This window comes from Typopeltis vanoorti, chromosome 25 (genome assembly GCF_054136105.1).
Source record: "Typopeltis vanoorti isolate ZY-2024b chromosome 25, IOZ_Tvanoo_1.0, whole genome shotgun sequence".
NCBI lineage: Eukaryota > Metazoa > Arthropoda > Arachnida > Uropygi > Thelyphonidae > Typopeltis > Typopeltis vanoorti.
Window position 1 is genome coordinate 47,981,869 of NC_143573.1, and position 18,978 is coordinate 48,000,846.

The 18,978-nt window shown below is 33.9% G+C and overlaps 1 protein-coding gene across 1 annotated transcript in view; it reads left to right on the forward strand.

Annotated features, from left to right (window-relative positions):
• Positions 1 to 18,978, forward strand: part of Arl1 (ADP ribosylation factor-like 1) — a 108,954-nt gene that overhangs the window by 27,727 nt on the left and 62,249 nt on the right. The window contains exon 2 of the mRNA XM_090414421.1: positions 4,321 to 4,455. Coding sequence (XP_090270547.1) covers positions 4,321 to 4,455 — 135 coding nt within the window. The remainder of the gene's footprint in view (positions 1 to 4,320; positions 4,456 to 18,978) is intronic.

An 18,978-nucleotide genomic window follows, 5' to 3' on the forward strand; every position in this document is an offset into this window, starting at 1 on the left:
ATAATAGCTTTGTACTTCTGGAGTGGTGATTAGGGTTGTGGAGAAGTTATTTGGACTAAAATGCAAAATTGAGTGGGTTGAAATGTGATTTTTTTTTTTTCTGAGTCAGCAAGCCTTTGTCATGGTTAGAATTATTTCTGCTTATTCAATCAGAGCAATCCACTATGTTGTAAGAATAAGGAAAAATGGTCTTCAGGATTTGTAATGGTGTGAGGAAGTCATGTTGAGCTCAAGTTAGTGTTGTAAAGTTCTGCTGATTTCAATCTGAGAAATACGATGGTGGTTTGAAAAGTTCTCGGCCTCGACCATAGATGGCAACACTATTGGGAAGATTTTTTTTTCTAAGTTGGTACATCTGTCATAAGCATCCATGCCAAATTGCAAGTCATTCTATCAAGTAGTTTGTTTTATACAGCTGTCTGAAGCAAAAGGGTTATCTGTATCCCTTGAAATTGATAAATTCAGCATCATGCAGTTATAAAATTCTTTGTAAAAGAAGGTTTAATGGCAAAAGAAATTGATTCGAAGTTCATAAAGTTTATGGGCACTCTTCTTCTTCTTTTTTGACAATTAAGAAATGGGCTACCGAATTTAAAGCCATATCAGCCTTGAAGATGATCTACATGAAGGACGTCCAAAAAGTGTAACAACACCATAAATCATTGATCAAGTGCACGATATGGTATTGGATGACCGGCAAGTCAAAGTGCGTGAAATTTCTGAGACTATAGGCATTTCAAAAGAACATGTAGAATATATTTTGCATGAAGAATTGCAAATGAAAAAGCATTGCAGAAGATGGGTGCTGCACTTACTCACAGCAGCAGATCAAAAACATACTCGCATGAAAATCTCTGAACAGTGCTTGGAGCGTTTTAACAAGAATAAAATTGATTTTGTATGTCGATTTATTACTATGGATGAAACTTGGATTCACCATTACACACCAGAATCCAAACAGCAGTCAAAACAGTGGACAGAAGCTGGTTGTTCAGCACCAAAGAAGACAAAGTTTATTCCATCAGCAGGAAAGGCCGTGGCATCGGTGTTTTGGGATGCTACAGGTATTTTGTTTATTAATTATCTTGAAAAGGGTAAAACAATAACTGGGGAGTATTATTCTGATCTTTTAACCAGACTAGACGAAAAAATTCGTGAGAAAAGACCCAGTTTGCAGAAGAAAAAAAATTCTGCATTGCCAAAACATCCCACAAAGATGTTTTGGCAATGGGAAAATTAATGGATCTACACTATGAATTGTTGGAACATCCACATTATTCCCCAGATTTGGCTCTCTCTGACTTCTGTCTCTTCCCAAAACTAGAACTCTTCTTCGCTGGTCAGCATTTTTCTTCGAATCAAGAGGTGATTGCAGCTGTAAAGGGGTATTTTGCAGATCTTACTGAGAACCACTACAAGGACAGAATAATGCCGCTGGTGCATCGCTGGAATAAATGTATTAGTCTTAAGGGAGATTATGTTGATAAATAAAAATAATTTTGAAATTGTAAATTTGTTTTTTCATTGTTAGGCCGAGAACTTTTCAGACCATGCTCAGTGTCTCTCTGATTTAAATCTGCATTAGAAAAAAATTCTTTATAAGAAAGATTTTTTTTTCCTACTGAATAAGTTGGTCCAATGCATAGTCTGTAACCCCTAAGCAGTTATAATGTAGCCACCAGCTGTATTTTTTTTTTATGATCATCAAGGCGGATGCTGGCATTCTTACAGTTTTGCCAAAGTATGCCAATTTCAAATGGAAGTGCTTGTGTGGGTGATGATCTTGTTGATGCTAGAATGAACTAAGTGATGCAGAAGTTTTGGTGAGTGGATAAGAATATTTCATTTTTAAGCCTCAGAGATTTGAATGTTAATTATTATAAGAACTTGGGCCTAACATTTCTGAGGTTCTTTGGTTATAAGAAATGACAATGAATTTTGGTGATTTAAGGTTAATCCTAGTAACTGCCGCAACACATACTCAGATTTATAGGTTACAAAACGTCCCATTATTGAAATCTATAGTCCATGTGCATGGCCAAATATTTAGCCCGAGTGCTTTTTCTCATTACTAATCAATTACACTTTCATCTTGCCTCTCAGACATCATCAAAGATGATGCCATTGTGATTAGTTTTGACATAGCTTCTCTCTTCAATCATTCTTTTAAAAGAAACTTCAGAACTAATTTGGACTTCTCATTTTTTGTTATTATTATTATTTGGTTTATTTACTTTTCCCATTCACTCTAGTTCTTTTAACTGTAGAACATTTGGGGAGGATTGTCTTGGATTCTTCCCTCACAAACCGACCATATGGATATGCATTGTTGACACAGTCTTCCATTTGGCCACATGTCTGGATATATTAGAAATGGTTTTAGTATGCCTTAATATCCAGCATCCCTTGGATCTGTTTTACCAATAGAAAGAAGAAAGTAATTGTCTGTTCATCCTTGACAGTTTATTCAACTGGATATCCAGTAGATCTTTATCTTTTCCATCTACATGAACTCTCACACCAGTAAGTATATCTATCTTTCACATCACCATTCCTTCCAACACATGATATTATTGTTAAAACAGTAGCTAAGAGAGCTGGAACCATCTGCATCACTAAAAATCATCTGTCATCTGTGACACTGTTAACTGAAGACTGCTTCCTCAACAGAATAAACAAACTCTGCACTCCTTACACAAATCATAGATCACCAAAAATCCATAAATTGAGGTAGGGAGATCTGTTATTGTCCTAAGCAAGCAAAACTTTTTGCTATTTTAATTCAGGACACCTTGGGAAAAGTAGCATGTTCTTCAAAGATATACTATCAAACCTCAGTCATTCATTACTAAAAATTGGCTATTGTCTTACCAGAAGACCCTCTCCATCACTTAAGATTATATTATCTTCAGCTCATGGATCTTCCATTCTTGCAAATGAAAAAAAATAAAATAAATAAAATTAGATGAACCATTAAGAAAACAAATATATATCCATTAGCTACTGCTCATGGGATAATTTTAGACCATGCCATTGATTTGAATTGTTATTCAGTGGTAGGGGGTGAAGAGAAGAAAGAAAAATATACATCAATAAAAGATATTTCTACTTATTATTATTCGTGATGCCTTCAATGAGTCTGAAGACTCATCACGGGAGGACACCTACTGTACAACTCTCCATTTCCACCATTACACTGAACCTCTACTACTAATCATCTACATCAATGCAATCTACTGCCCACCACCACAACTAGTATTTTTTGTCATTACTAAAAATTGGCTATTATCTTACCAGAAGACCCTCTCCATTACTTAAGATCATATTATCATCAGCTCATGGATCCTCCATTATTGAAAATGAAAAAAATAAAATTAGATGAACCATTAAGAAAACAAAAATATATCCATTAGCTACTGCTCATGGAATAATTTTAGACCATGCCATTGATTTGAATCGTTATTCAGTAGTGGGGGGGGTTGAATAGCATTTGTTCTGAAGGGCCTATTTGTCTGTATGCAAGATGAAAAATCCAAGTTTCCAGGAGGGGAAAACCCTGCTACCTCCGTATGAGATCAACTAACTCACCTTCAATTGAAAAAGTCCATATAAAAATTCCTCCCATCACGATGAAAATCAAACCTAGGCCATTTCCAATTGAAGGGTGCAACGTATCATCATTCTTCCAATTATGCTATGGAGGCCTTATAAGATACTTCAATAAGTATCCATTCCGAGTATGTTTTTATGCAAGTCCTGCCCACTAAATGCTGTAAACCAATAGTGCATGAGAACTGCAGCTGGATTGAGGTTAGATTACCTGGAAACCTAGAGAACAAACATGAAACATTTTCAAGACATTTCAGCCTTATAATAAGCTGGGTAATGTCACACTTGTTAATAATCATCTGCTATGTAATAGTTTAGTCACAAAGATAATTCCTGCACAATTATTATTTGCTTATGCCAGGATAAAATAGGCAAAAACGAGGATATCTTGCCAAATATAATATATTTTGTAACTTGGCAAACAAAAAAAACTTGCTAATTAATACTATTGTCTCAAAAAAAAATTGATTTTTTAATATATTTTTCTGAACAGTTGTAATGGTAATGACTATAAACTTAGTTTGCAAGCCTTAAAGACTTTATAACAGTTATAAATTTTGTTAAATACTATTGTCTCAAAAAAAAAAAAAAGATTTTTTAATATATTTTTCTGAACAGTTGTAATGATTATAAACTTAGTTTGCAAGCCTTAAAGACTTTATAACAGATTAAAATGAACTATTATAAATTTTGTTATTATTTTTTTATCAGGAGGACTGCTGAGTTATTTTAGAAGTCTTCTTGGAAGCCGTGAAATGAGAATTTTAATCCTTGGTTTGGATGGTGCAGGAAAAACTACTATATTATATAGGTTACAAGTTGGAGAAGTGGTAACCACAATTCCAAGTAGGTAAATCATAAAATATTAGGACTATTTCCAGGCTCCCAGTAGAGCCACAAACGAGTTTTGTCAAAATTCATGATACCAACCCTCTCTCATTTGGGATTTTTATGAAAATTTGTCTATTCACTTGAGTTTTTCTTCAATCAGATGATTTTTAATAACTAAGGTAAAGCATTTCAAAGTGATTAAATACTAACTTCACTTCAACTAGATGAAATTGAGTATTTAGGATTTCCACTAAAATTGTCAGTTTATTCTAATTTTGGTTTCAGGTGGGGTGTTTCTGATGGCAGAATATTTATAGAGCAGTTATATAGCTGTATTGCTTAAAAGAGCAGACGTTTCACTGTTCAGATTACAGGTAGCCGTAGAAGAATGCTATTATAAAACACTTTTTTTTAATTGTGTACATCACTTTACTTTTTTTTTTTTTTGGGGAGAGGGGGAGGGTAGTATGGTTTAACATGAAAATAAAACAAATGTATTAAAAATAACAAGAAAATGATCATAAATATCCATAAAATAGTGTATTTAGTAATAGCATTCTTCTGTAAGTGAACTCCGTTATAGTTAATAATTAAGTTAATGGTTAATTGAGGTGATGTGGAGAGCTTGGGATGATTTAAATAGGCTGTCAGTATGGGAAAGATAATAGTGTAAGTTTAATGTAAAGCTATGCATTTTGGAATAAATAGATTACAAGCTGTGTACCACACTGTGGAACTGTACTCCAGAAAATAAATAAATCTTGAGATTTAGGGATAGTGGCAGAGAGAGAGAGAGTTAAAGTTTAGAGGACATGTTGCTAAGGTTGCTAAAGTAGCTCATAAGATTACTTGGCTATTGAAGAAATCACAAGTAGAGATAAGGAAGTTCTTCTTCTAGCTTTACAACTCTTTGAGTTTTAGCTTACAAAACAATTTTTAGCCATTCTTTTCTGTGCAATATTCTTCCAATTCTTAACTTTTAAAGTTGTAAGATCTTTTTGTATATCATCAATCCATCTTTTTCTTCGTGTATCTTTCTTCCTTTGTCCTAATGGTTTGAAATATGTCCCATTGAAATATTTTTTTAACTCTATCTTTTTCCATTCATTCTATATACCCCAGCATGCTATTCTTTGTGTCTTTAAATATCTTACTATATCTTCACCATTAATTAGTTGTTCAAGTTCGTTATTTGTTCTAATTCTCCATATTCCATTATCTTCTTTTATTGGTCCATATATTTTCCTTTCAAAGATTCTCAGTCTATATCTTTTTGTGTTAATGACCACGTTTCACATTAAGGAAGTTGTTTTTCTACGTTTACTCTTGAGAGACACTTGACATTATAATTAGGAATTATAGACATGTTAACACAAGATATTTGCCAAATATTTCAGTCTGAAACTAACAGACTATCTTCAGTGGCTACATAGGAACAGTTTTTAACAAGGTGGAATACCAACAATTGATCATTCAAAAGTAGAACGAGTCGCATGATGTTACATTGCTAAGCATTAAAGAGAGGAAAAATTTTTTATCAGATTCATGACTAAATTATAGGTATTAATTCACAATTTCATATAATAATCTTAATTTATAAATAACATTAGACTAATGTTATTTATAAATTAAAAGTCTCAATTTAAAAAAAATTAAAAATGTTATCCGGATTAAACTTCCCCATATTTTTGATAAGGATATATAGTCATTTCGATTCAAGTTAGGGCATTGAAGTAAGGCCTCAGCACTCTCTTTGAATAGGCATTCGAATTTATAGCGACATCTGTGTAGAAGGCGAGTCTTGGACCAGAGGATGTTGTGGCTTGTCTCTATTCTGTGCTCAGCCAATCCAGACTTATTGGATTTGTTGTGTAGAATGTATGATTGATGTTTTTGAATTCTTTTTTCTATAGAGAGTCCTGTTTGTCCAAAGGACAGACAAATTACAAGGAACTTGATACACACCAGGCAGAGACATAGTTGAGCATTTATCTTTAGAAGAGGGGAAATAGGTGGATATTTTGTTAATAGGTATATAAGTGGCTGTTAAATCATATTTCTTCAGAATTTTTGAAACTGGTTCTGAAATCCTGGAAATATGTGGAATTGGAACTCGACGTATTGATTCTTTGTTGTTCTGGATTGGATTGTAGGAATCAAACAAATATTATGTACTTTTTTTCGGAGAAGCCATTTAATTTCATGTGATGTTTGATAGTTGAAAGTTTTTTCTGTAATTCATGAGGAGTTGAACAATTAGTTCTAGCTCGTCAGATTAAACATTTTATGATTCCTGTTTTTTGATAAGGATGATGAGCAGATTGTTTGAGAATATAATGTCCAGTGAAAGTGGGTTTTCTGTAAACTGTTGTGTTATAATACCTGAAGGTGAACAAATGAGGAGGATGTCTAAAAAGGATAACTTGTCTTTTTTTTTCAATCTCCATGGCAAACTTAATATGAGGATGTAAGGAATTGATTCTGGCTAATAAGGATGGTAAAGAATCTCTATTATGAGGCCACGCTGAAAAGATGTCATCTATATATCTTACCCAAAATGATGGTTGATGGAATATAGATGAAAACAGGACGTTTTCTAGATCAGCACTTCCCAAACTGTAGGCTGTGGCCCCATTGGGGGCCGTAAAATAATGAAAACAAATTGAAAATGTTTCAAGACTAAGTAGATTTTTTTTATCTTAAAAGAAATGTATTTAATTTTTATTATTTATTATTTCTTTTTTGTTATTTTTTATATTTCAATGGGAAAAAAATCGCACATTGGTGTGGGTTCACAAATTTTCTTCCTGCGTATTTCGATGTTTAATGAATATTAGTAAATATATGCTTATTCATATAAGTTTCATTTCAAAGCAGAAATCTAAGAATGTGTGTCAAATGTGTGTTGTAAGATGCTAAAAATGTAATATTTGCATTTGATTTTTGCAATATTCGCTGTGTATGTTTTGGATTGAATATAAATACAATAAATATTATAATAATATATGTCTATATTACAACTTTTTTTCGAAAGGGGCCGTGAAATATTGTAATTTTTCCAAAGGGGGCCCTGGCATCCAGAAGTTTGGGAAGCACTGTTCTAGATCAGTGCTTTCCAAACTTCTGGATGTCAGGGCCCCCTTTGGAAAAATTACAATATTTCACGGCCTCCCCTTGTTAAAAAATCGTAATATTGACATATATTATTATAATATTTATTGTATTAATATTCAATGCAAAACATACACAGCGAATATTGCAAAAATCAAATGCAAATATTACATTTTTAACATCTTACATACACATTTGACATGGCACATTATCTCATATTTTTATAGAGATAGATATATTGTTATTGTACATTTGCAGTACAAGCACATGAAACATAAAGCGATTAGTAATAAAGAAAGAATTAAAAACAAAAGACGTTTAATAACAATTTAATGTGATAGATGTGTTTCACTGCTACACAAAAATTCAATATCAGGTGAAATATTTGATTCTTTACAGAAACTTGTGACATTAAGATTATAATATATAGACAAGTTTACACAAGAATATTATATTTTAATTTGCTAAATATTTCAGTCTGAAAATAACAGACTATCTTCAGTGGCTACATAGGAACAGTTTTTTAACAAGGTGGAATATTAACAGTTAATCATTCAAAAGTAGAACGAGCCTCTCATGATGTTATATCGCTAAGTATTAAAGAGAGGAAAACATTTTTTTTTATCACAGTAATGATTAAAGATATTAATTCACAAATTTATATAATAATCTTAATTTATAAATAGCATTAGACTAATGTAAGAATTAAAGTCTTAATTTAAAAAAAAAATATATATATATGTAGAAAGTATTTTACCTTGGGTATAGTAAATGTTAAAGATACCAAGCAATTTTAAACCTGGTTTTACTCCATTTCCCAAGTAAGCAAACAGACAAACAAGTCAAGTTTGTGCCTGCAAGTGTTGCAAGTCTAGCTGATCCTACAGGTAGTGCAAGACCAAGACAACTCGTGGTAAAGGTGGTATAAGCTCTGATCACTAATCTTAATATTTACCGTTAATGCCAAAACACATCTCCTAGAGGAGATGTATGATGTTTTGTATTAAAGGCAAGGGGCCACTACTACCCAGACCGGTTTCGACCTTTATTGAGGTCTCATTAGTGGGAGCCAGGCTAGAAATAAAAAGATTTAGTAATACAGAGCTTATAAGTATTTTACCAGAACAAGACAAACTTGTTTGTCTGTTTGCTTACTTGGGAAATGGAGTAAAACGAAGTTTAAAATTGCTTGGTATCTTTAACATTTACTATACCCAAGGTAAAATACTTTCTACATTTATATCTCCTCCTGAGATTTTTATTTAATAAGGTTAAAACACCTTATGGTAACTTGTTCTGGTAAAATACTTATAAGCTCTGTATTACTAAATCTTTGTATTTCTAGCCTGGCTCCCACTGATGAGACCTCAATAAAGGTCGAAACCAGTCTGGGTAGTGGCCCCTTGCCTTCCTTTAATACAAAACATCATACATCTCCTCTAGGAGACGTGTTTTGGCATTAAGGGTAAATATTAAGATTAGTGATCAGAGCTTATACCACCTTTACCACGAGTTGCCTTGGTCTTGCACTACCCCTAGGATCAGCTAGATTTGCAACACTTGCAGGTGCAAACTTGACTTGTTTGTCTGTTTGCTTACTTGGGAAATGGAATAAAACCAGGTTTAAAATTGCTTGGTATCTTTAACATATATATATATGTATGTATATATTAATGTGTTATCCTGATTAAACTTTCCCATATTTTTGATAAAGATATACAGTCATTTCAATTCAAGTTAGAGCATTGAAGTAAGACCTCTGCACTTTCTTTAAATAAATGTTCAAATTTATAGCGACATCTGTGTCGGAAGCGAGTCTTGGACCAGAGGATGTTGTGGATTGTCTCTATTCCTTGCTGAGCCAATCCAGACTTATCGGATTTGTTCTGCTGAATGTATGATTGATGTTCCTGAATTCATTTTTCTATAGAGCATCCTTTTGTCCAAAGTAGGACAGATTATTACAAAGAACTTGATACATACCAGGCAGAGACATAATTGAGCATTTATCTTTTGAAGAGGGGAAATAGGTGGATAGTTTGTTAATAGGTATATAAGTGGCTGTTAAATCATATTTCTTCAGAATTCTTGAAATTGGTTCTGAAATCCCGGAAATATAAGGAATTAGAACTCAACATATTGAATCTGTGTTGTTTTGGATTGGCTTGTAAGAATCGAACAGATATATACTCTTTTCGGAGAAGCCGTTTAATTTCATGTGGTGTTTGAAAGTTCTTTCTGTAATTCATGAGGAGTTGAACAATTAGTTCTGGCTCATTGGGTTAAACATTTTATGATTCCTGATTTTTGATAAGGATGATGAATTAAATAAATTAAATAATAAATTTAGTTTCATCCTTTATCCAAGTGTGAGCAAACAAAGTTTGCGCCTGAAAGTATCTTCAGGACTGGGGTAAGGTGGTACAACATCAGGGCAACTCGTTGCAAAGGTGGAGCAAGCTACCAACAATCCTATCTCAGTATCTCCCATAATGCAAAACACATCTCCTTGCAGATATGTCTAATATTATGCATTAAGGGAAGGGCCACTACCCAGACTAGTTTCGACCTTTATTGAGGTCTCTTCAGTGGGAGCTAGGCCCAAGTGGAGATACCAGGCAGAAGCATTAGCAGGTCATCTCCACCTATAGGAGTTGCCAAATGGTGTGCCACCCTTTTTTTAATAAATTACTCTGGATTTAGAGAAAGATGTTGAAAGTTTATTTTTCACTTGGTTAGCAACGAGTTGCTCTGGTGTTGTACCACCTTACCCCAGTCCTGAAGATACTTTCAGGTGCAAACTTTGTTTGCTCACACTTGGATAAAGGATTAAACTAAATTTATTATACTCTAACCAAGTGAAAAATAAACTTTCAATAAATAAATTAAAGAATATCTCATTACAACCTACTGATCTTATGGTGAGCTTCAATTTAGAATCTCTATATACTAATGTACTGTTGGATCCTATTTCATCTTAACCTATACTTTGGATCCGTCAATTTGTCACTACGATGTTCTTAAACAAAAAAATAAGTTGCTAGTTGATTTCTAATCCAAATATAGAGAAAATGTGTATTTATTGACTGTGCCACTCTATATCTAAATTAGTCCAAGTATTAAAGTAAAACCAACTCTCAACTATTTCCCTTTTATGTGTTGTTATTATGTATACAGGCCGAGTTTATTTAACTTATTTAATTCACCCGCTTTGGTTCGATTATTTTATGAATGGTGCAGTAAAAGAGATTCAGGCAAAATACAACTTTAGATCAACAAAACAAACATTTAATATAGGCCAAATTATACACTTTAGTTTAAATCACTGAATAAGGTATTACAAACATTTTAGCTCATCTGGTAATATAGTCATATAATTTCAGACAATGTTAATCTGTTGTCTGAAATACAGCCTTCACAAAATTCAATTAACCATTTGAAAAAGTTCAATGTCATAAAGTTCCTTAGTAACCAACTACATTGATATCTCATAGTTAAGTTTCAAATACAATATAAGGGCGGCAACGCTTCTTCACAAGTATACAATCTTAAATCCACGCTCCAGCTATTCTCCGCAAAAGTTACTGTTAATGTAGGAATATTTTAGGAAGAAACACACGTCTTCGCATAGGAGTAACAAAGTTGGTTAAATTCACTTACTGGTGAATTTCCTTGTTCATCTACTTATATACGGACACCTTTTATAACTGTATTCACTTAAAACAATTAACAGCACTCATTAAAAACAAATCCTCTTAGTAATAACTGAATAAATTAATGGTCGCAATTCACATAGTTAAAGGTTCTTGCTTGGAGCAAAACGCTTGTACTATCTTTGACATCATTTGACCAATTCAGTATTCTACTAATAACTCATGAACTAAGGTAACACGCAGTAATTCTTTAACTTGAAGTTTTTATGCACAGTTGCCTATTCTTCCAGCATTTAATTAATCTTTTAGGCACCATATCTCTTAGCACAGTATCGTTTAAATTTAACCTTGCTGCCTCTACTTATTCTCTTAGTTATTCTGTGCTATTCTTCAAGTCTTTGTGTGTCCCTGAAAGGTCGGTCCTGAATCAAAATCCCAACAAAATTATCGCTGGTCATCCAGTTGCTACTTTGCTATCTTCCGTTGCTTTATTTGTTGTTCTGCAACTTGCTGGCTAACTCGCTCCTCGACTAGTAGACTTTAGCGAGCTACTTGACTGACTCGCCGACTCGCTGTTATCTCTCTACTCGCTATTATCTCACTCTGATTCCCCGAATGAATCGTTTTCTCTGCTCTTTGCTTATATATCCCCTCTTCCCACCGAAATTATTCTCGTGCTCTACTTCTACTAAAATCCTTTCCAGCCCTTCATTACCGATCTGCCACGCTCTGTTCTAAACTCGCGCCAGCTATCTTACATACGTCTCCATGACAACCAAAACAAAATATAATAAAACTGAGGCATTGCACAACGTTATACCTCTACATACAGGAACAAATTAATATGCAGTTAAAATGTTGAATACAAATTCTTATAATATTAACATAGCAATAAATAAAATGAACTTAATAATATTTTAATACAGAGTCTTTTCACTATTATTATATATCCTTGATTAATTAATTAATTATTAATAGAACTTAAAGGTAGTTACATGAATATTAATTTATAAACAAGTGATTTACATTAGATAATAATTACAAGTCTAGCTTATGTGATGGAAGATCATGTTGGATTCTGAAGCAAAATATCATCATCATCATCATCAAATTCCTGTCATGTACCCTCAAGGGGTGTACAGGATATGACAGTACTACATGAAAAAAATTACATCATTACTAACTTCCTATCTACAATTTTCCTCCAAATCAGTCTGTTACTTGTCAAGACTCCAACATTATCAGATCTTATATTTCTATCGTCTAAGGCACTTTGTACTGTATCAATCCACCTATATCTTGGTTTTCCTGCCAACCTGGCAGAGAACACTTGTTTTGCTAATCTTTCCTCTCCCATTCTATTTAAGTGACCATACCATCTGAGATTAGCTCTGCTAACGCATTCCTGGATGCTGACAATGTCAAGTTCTTTCCTAATATCCTCATTTTTAATATGATATTGCCATTGATGCCATCTGTTCACGCCTCTAATCTTTCTCAGGACTCTCATATCTGCGGTCTCTAGTCTTTGGTCAAGTGTTTTACTTCTGACCCAGCTCTCAGATCCATAAGTTAAAATTGGTTTGAACACAGTCTTGTATACAGCTAATTTAGTGTTCTGACTAATTTCTTTCTTATTCCATATGAATTTATTCAATTGACTTCCCATGATACCAGATTTGCTGATTCTGTTGTCTATTTCTATATTTAGTTTACCGTCTTCAGTAAAAATTGTGCCTAAGTAGCTGAAATGTTTTACTTGTTCCACAGGTTCTCCATTCACAACACAGTTGACATTTTCAATGATTCTGCCTATTTTCATTGTCTTTGTCTTTTTATTGCTGACCTTCATACCATATCTATTACAACAGCTATTCAATTTAGTCAGAGAATCTTGCAGACTTGTAGCGGATTTATTTAGAAGTATAACATCATCCGCATAAAGCAAAGAGCTGACATTAACATCTCCAATTTTGATATCAGGTTGAATACCACATTCCTTCATAATGTGATCCATATAGATAATGAATAACAGAGGGGATAATGTACATCCTTGTCTCACACCAGATTTAACATTAAACCATCTTCCTGTACTTCCTTCAATTCTAACTGCTGACTTGCAACTCAAATAAAGACTAAGTATTGCTTGATATAATGCCCCATTGACACCATATAACTGCAGCATATTGAATAGCTTCTCTCTTGGCACCTTGTCATATGCCTTTTCCAAATCGACAAAACTTAAATACAGATCTTTGTTATATTCCCATGCTTTCTCGACTATTTGTCGTAAAGTGAAGATCTGATCCTGACAGCCTCTATTTGGCCTGAATCCAGCTTGTTCTTCACCAAGCTTTTCTTCCACAATTTTTCTCAACCGTTTCTCAAGTATACTTGCATAGATCTTGCCAGGAACACTCAGTAGGGAAATACCTGTGTAATTCTCACATTCAGTTTTATTTCCCTTTTTATATATGGGTACTATGAGAGCTCTACTCCAATCATCGGGAATTCGTCCCTCTGTCCAGGCTTTCTGAACTATGCAGTGCAGCCACTGTAAGACTCTTATACCACCATACTTCAGCATTTCTGGTCGAATATCATCTACTCCTGCTGCCTTTCCACATTTCAAGCCTTTGATGGCTTTTTCTACTTCAAGTATGGATATGTATTCCTGACTGCATGCCTGGTCAGTGTTTTTTACCACTGTGCTGTCATCACTGCTTGTTTCATTTAGCAGTTTTTCAAAGTAATTACTCCATACTTCAAGGATATCTTTTTCTCCTGTTTTCATTTCACCTTTATCATCTCTAATTCCTTTTACAGCACTCTTTCCTCCATTCCTAAGCTTCTTCAACAACCTCCAGAATATTTTGCCACCTTCTTGATATTTATTTTCTATATTCTTGCCAAAGTCCTCCCATGACTTTTGTTTAGCTAGTTTTACACACTGTTTAGCTTTCTTACATTTGTCTCTGTATTCTGTAAGAGTAAAAGCTGACTTATTTGCCAGGAACTTTTGATATGCTTTCTTCTTTTCCTTCACTGCCTCTTTGACTTCCTGTGTCCACCAGGGAGTTCTAATTTTTTTATCCTTGCACACAACCTCACCACATGCCTCTCTGGCAGAATCAATCAATGTTTCCTTCAGAGTTTGCCACTGAATCTCCAAGGTTTGATTCCTGTTCTCAAACTCTTTCATTTTCTTTTCAATAATATTTCTGTATTTTAGTCTACAGTTCACATCTGAGAGCTGCTCAACTTTTATTCGCTTTAAAACTTTCTTACATGTTATTCTTTTCAATATGAAATTCAATTTTATCCTGCTCAAGACTAAATAGTGATCACTTCCAATTTCAAATCCTCTGTACACTCTGGTGTCCTGCACCAGGGAGAAAACATCACTATCAACAATAACATAGTCAATGAGACTTTTCTTATTCCTAGCCTCTTCTCTCCATGTGAATTTGTGCACATTTTTATGTTGGAACATGGTGTTAGTAATAACCAGTCCATGTCCTGAGCAGAAATCCAACAGATATTTGCCATTATTATTAGCTTTGCTCTTTTCTCCAAATTTTCCCAAAATATTTTTGTATGTCTCACAATCATTTCCTACTCTACTATTTAGATCCCCAACAAGGACCAACTTTTCCTTTTTCATTGTGTCAGTTGCTTTTTCTAAAGCCTCAAAAAATTCCTCCACTTCTACCTTAGTAGAACCTTCTGTGGGACCATAGGCACAAATAAGTCTCGTTGTCCAGTTCCCCATTCTCATATTTGCCCACATTACTCTACTTGAGACTGACTGCCATTCAAGAAGATTAGCCTCTTATTTTGTGTTGAATACTATGGCTACTCCTTCTTTTCCTTGATTGTCATTGCCTGGAAGCAAAATATTAATTACTCAAATCTCTATATATTCAGAATCCAACAGTACCTCTCAAAGAGACTTTACAATTACTTGCTGACATCTTCCCACAAGACATTATAAAATTATTTGATTTCGTGATGCACTCTGGATATTTCTTGTGTCAAAACAAATTCTATAACCAAGTGGAAGGAACAGCCATGGGGAGTCCACTTTCACCTGCTCTAGCCAACTTTTATTTGGAACATCTAGAAGAAGTCCTGTTCTCATCTATATTCCCTCGACCTTCCTTTTGGATGAGATATATAGACGACATCTTTTCAGTATGGCCTCATAATAGAGATTCCTTACCTTCCTTTTTAGCCAGAATCAATTCTTTACATCCTCGTATTAAGTTCATCATGGAGATTGAAAAAGACAAGTTATCCTTTTTTAGACATCCTCCTTATCCGTTCACCTTCAGCAGTTTACAGAAAACCTGTAAACTGTTGAACAACAACAACAGTTTACAGAAAATCCACTTTCACTGAATGTTATATTCTCAAACAATCTGCTCATCATCCTTATCAGGAATCATAAAATGTTTAATCCGACGAGTCAGAACTAATTCTTCAACTCCTCATGAATCACAGAAAAAACTTTCAACTATCAAACACCACATGAAATTAAATTGCTTCTTTATTAATAATGGCTTCGATTTTTACAAGCCAATCCAAAACAACACAGATTCAATATGTTGAGTTCCAATTCCTTATATTTCTGGGATTTCAGAACTAATTTCAAGAAGTCTGAAGAAAAATGATTTAACAGCCACTTATATACCTATTAACAAACTATCCACCTATTTCCCCTCTTCTAAAGATAAACGCTCAACTATGTCTCTGCCTGGTGTGTGTGTATCAAGTTCCTTGTAACTGTAATCTGTCCTACTTTGGACAAACAGGACGCTCTATAGAAAAATGAATTCAGGAACATCAATCATACATTCAGCACAAAAAATCCGATAAGTCTGGATTGGCTGAGCATGGAATAGAGACAAGCCAGAACATCCTCTGGTTCAAGACTCGCCTCCTACACAGATATCGCTGTAAATTTGAACTTTTATTTAAAAAAAGTGCTGAGGCCTTATTTCAGTGCTCTAACTTGAATCGAAATGACTGTATATCTTTATCAAAAATATGGGAAAGTTTAATCAGGATAACACATTAATATATATATAATTTTTTTTTTTAAATTAAGACTTTAATTCTTACATTAGTCTAATGCTATTTATAAATTAAGATTATTATATGAATTTGTGAATTAATATCTTTAATTTAATCATTACTGTGATAAAAAAAAAAATGTTTTCCTCTCTTTAATCCTTGGCGATATAACATCACGTGGCTCGTTCTACTTTTGAATGATCAATTGTTGGTATTCCACCTTGTTAAAAAAACTGTTCCTATGTAGCCACTGAAGATAGTCTGTTATTTTCAGACTGAAATATTTAGCAAATTAAAATATAATATTCTTGTGTAAACATGTCTATATATTATAAGGTGAAATATTTGAAACTGCAATTCTTAGATTTCTGCTTTGAAATGAAACTTATATGAATATGCATAATATATTTACTAATATTCATTAAGCGCCGAAATACGCAGGAAGTAAAATTTGTGAACCCACACCAATGTGGGATTTTTTTTCCATTAAAATATAAAAAATAATAAAAATTAAAAATAAAAATGATAATTTTTATCATTTTGAAATGCCAACCATGTTGGCCGAAATATTAGCATATCTGCTGTGAGTTCGAATCCTGCTGTGGGCATAGATGTTTGCGATTGTCTGTGATGGTAGTGAGTGGTAGATGGCGTTGATGTAGATGATAAGGTTCGCTGTAGTTGTGGATGAATGGCAGAGAGTTGTAGCATAGGTACCCGTCCCTCAATCAGTCATTGGACTCCCTGGAGATGTTAATAATAATAAATATCCTGTACATATCATACAACAACAAACAAACATTTACTAACAACTTTTATAAAATAATACCTTATTACTAACTTTCTGATTCATATAACAAACTACAGCCACTTTCCTAAATGGGAAGGTGTTCCTTATAAAGTGGCCACACGGTGTCTATATAACTTTATTTGCTTTTGAAAATTTGCTTTGCATAAATCAGTTGGTTTCTGCATCCATTGACTGCATTATGAACAGATATGACTGTACGAGGGTGATCTGAAAAGTTCTCGGCATGACTGTACGAGGGTGATCTGAAAAGTTCTCGGCATAACAATGAAAAAATGAATCATAATATCAAAATTATTTTTAGTTTTCAACATAATCTCCCTTAAGACTAATACATTTATTCCAGCGATGCTTCAATGCCATTATCCTGTCCCTGTAGTGGTTCTCAGTAAGATCTGCAAAATAAATACCCCTCTACATCTGCAATCATCTCTTAATTTGAAGAAAAACACTGACCAACGAGGAAGAGTTTTAGTTTTGGGAAGAGATAGAAGTCAGAGGGAGTCAAATCTGGGGAATAGGGTGGATGTTCCAACAATTCATAGTGCAGATCTTAATTTTCCCATTGCCAAAACACATTTGTCGGCAGGTGCATTGTCCTGATGAAAGATGATTTTTTTTTCTTCTGCAAACCGGGTCTTTTCTCACGAGTTTTTTTTGTCTAGTCTGGTTAAAAGATCAGAATAATATTCCGTGGTTATTGTTTTACCCTTTTCAAGATAATTAATAAACAAAATACCTTTAGCATCCCAAAACACCGATGCCACGGCCTTTCCTGCTGATGGAATCAACTTTGTCTTCTTTGGTGCTGAACAACCAGCTTCTGTCCACTGTTTTGACTGCTGTTTGGATTCTGGTGTGTAATGGTGAATCCAAGTCTCACCCATAATAATAAATCGATGCATAAAATCAGTTTTATTCTTGTTAAAACCCCTTCCAAGCACTGTTCAGAGATTTTCATGCGAGTATGTTTTTAATCTGCTGTTAGCAAGCATGCCACCCATCTTGCACAAAACTTTTTCATTTGCAATTCTTCATGCAAAATATATCCTAAATGTTCTTTTGAAATGCCTATACTCTCAGCAATTTAATGCACTTTGACTCGCCAGTCATCCAATACCATATCGTGCACTTGATCAATGATTTCTGGTGTTGTTACACTTTTTGAATGTCCTTCATGTGGATCATCTTCAAGGCTGGTACGGCCACATTTAAACTCGGCAGTCCATTTCTTAATTGTTGAAAATGAAAGAGAAGAGTGCCCATAAACTTTTATGGAGTTCGAGTAAATTTCTTTTGGCGTTAAACCTTCTTTTAAAAAGAATTTTATAACCGCACGATACTCAATTTTATCCATTTCAAGGGATACAGACAACACTTTTGCTTCAGACAGATGTATAAAACAAACTACTTGATAGAATGACTTGCAATATCACATGGATGCTTATGACAGATGTACCAATTTAGAAAAAAAAATCTTGCCAATAGTGTTGCTATCTATGGTCGAGGCCGAGAATCTTTATAATGCCTTTTCTACTGAAAATGAGTTAACTTGTCTCATATGAGATGGGAAAGGGATAGCTGGCTCTCCCTCCTGCAAAAACAAGCTAACAGGAACCACTAACAATCAAAAATACATTCTGTAGATGAAGTATAAAGTGGCATCTCATGACAAGTGAATAGGACTTGATGGTAGCACCAGACAATAAGAATAAAGTATACTATATCCAAAGTTTTCACAAAACAGTGGTGGTATTTTATACGTGAATATTTATTAAGATATGTCAATAACAAATATTGTGAATGACAGGTTGGAACACAAAGCATGAATATCATGCCTTTTTTTCATGCAGATCAAGACAGTGCATGTTTGTTTGTTTCAATTAAAGC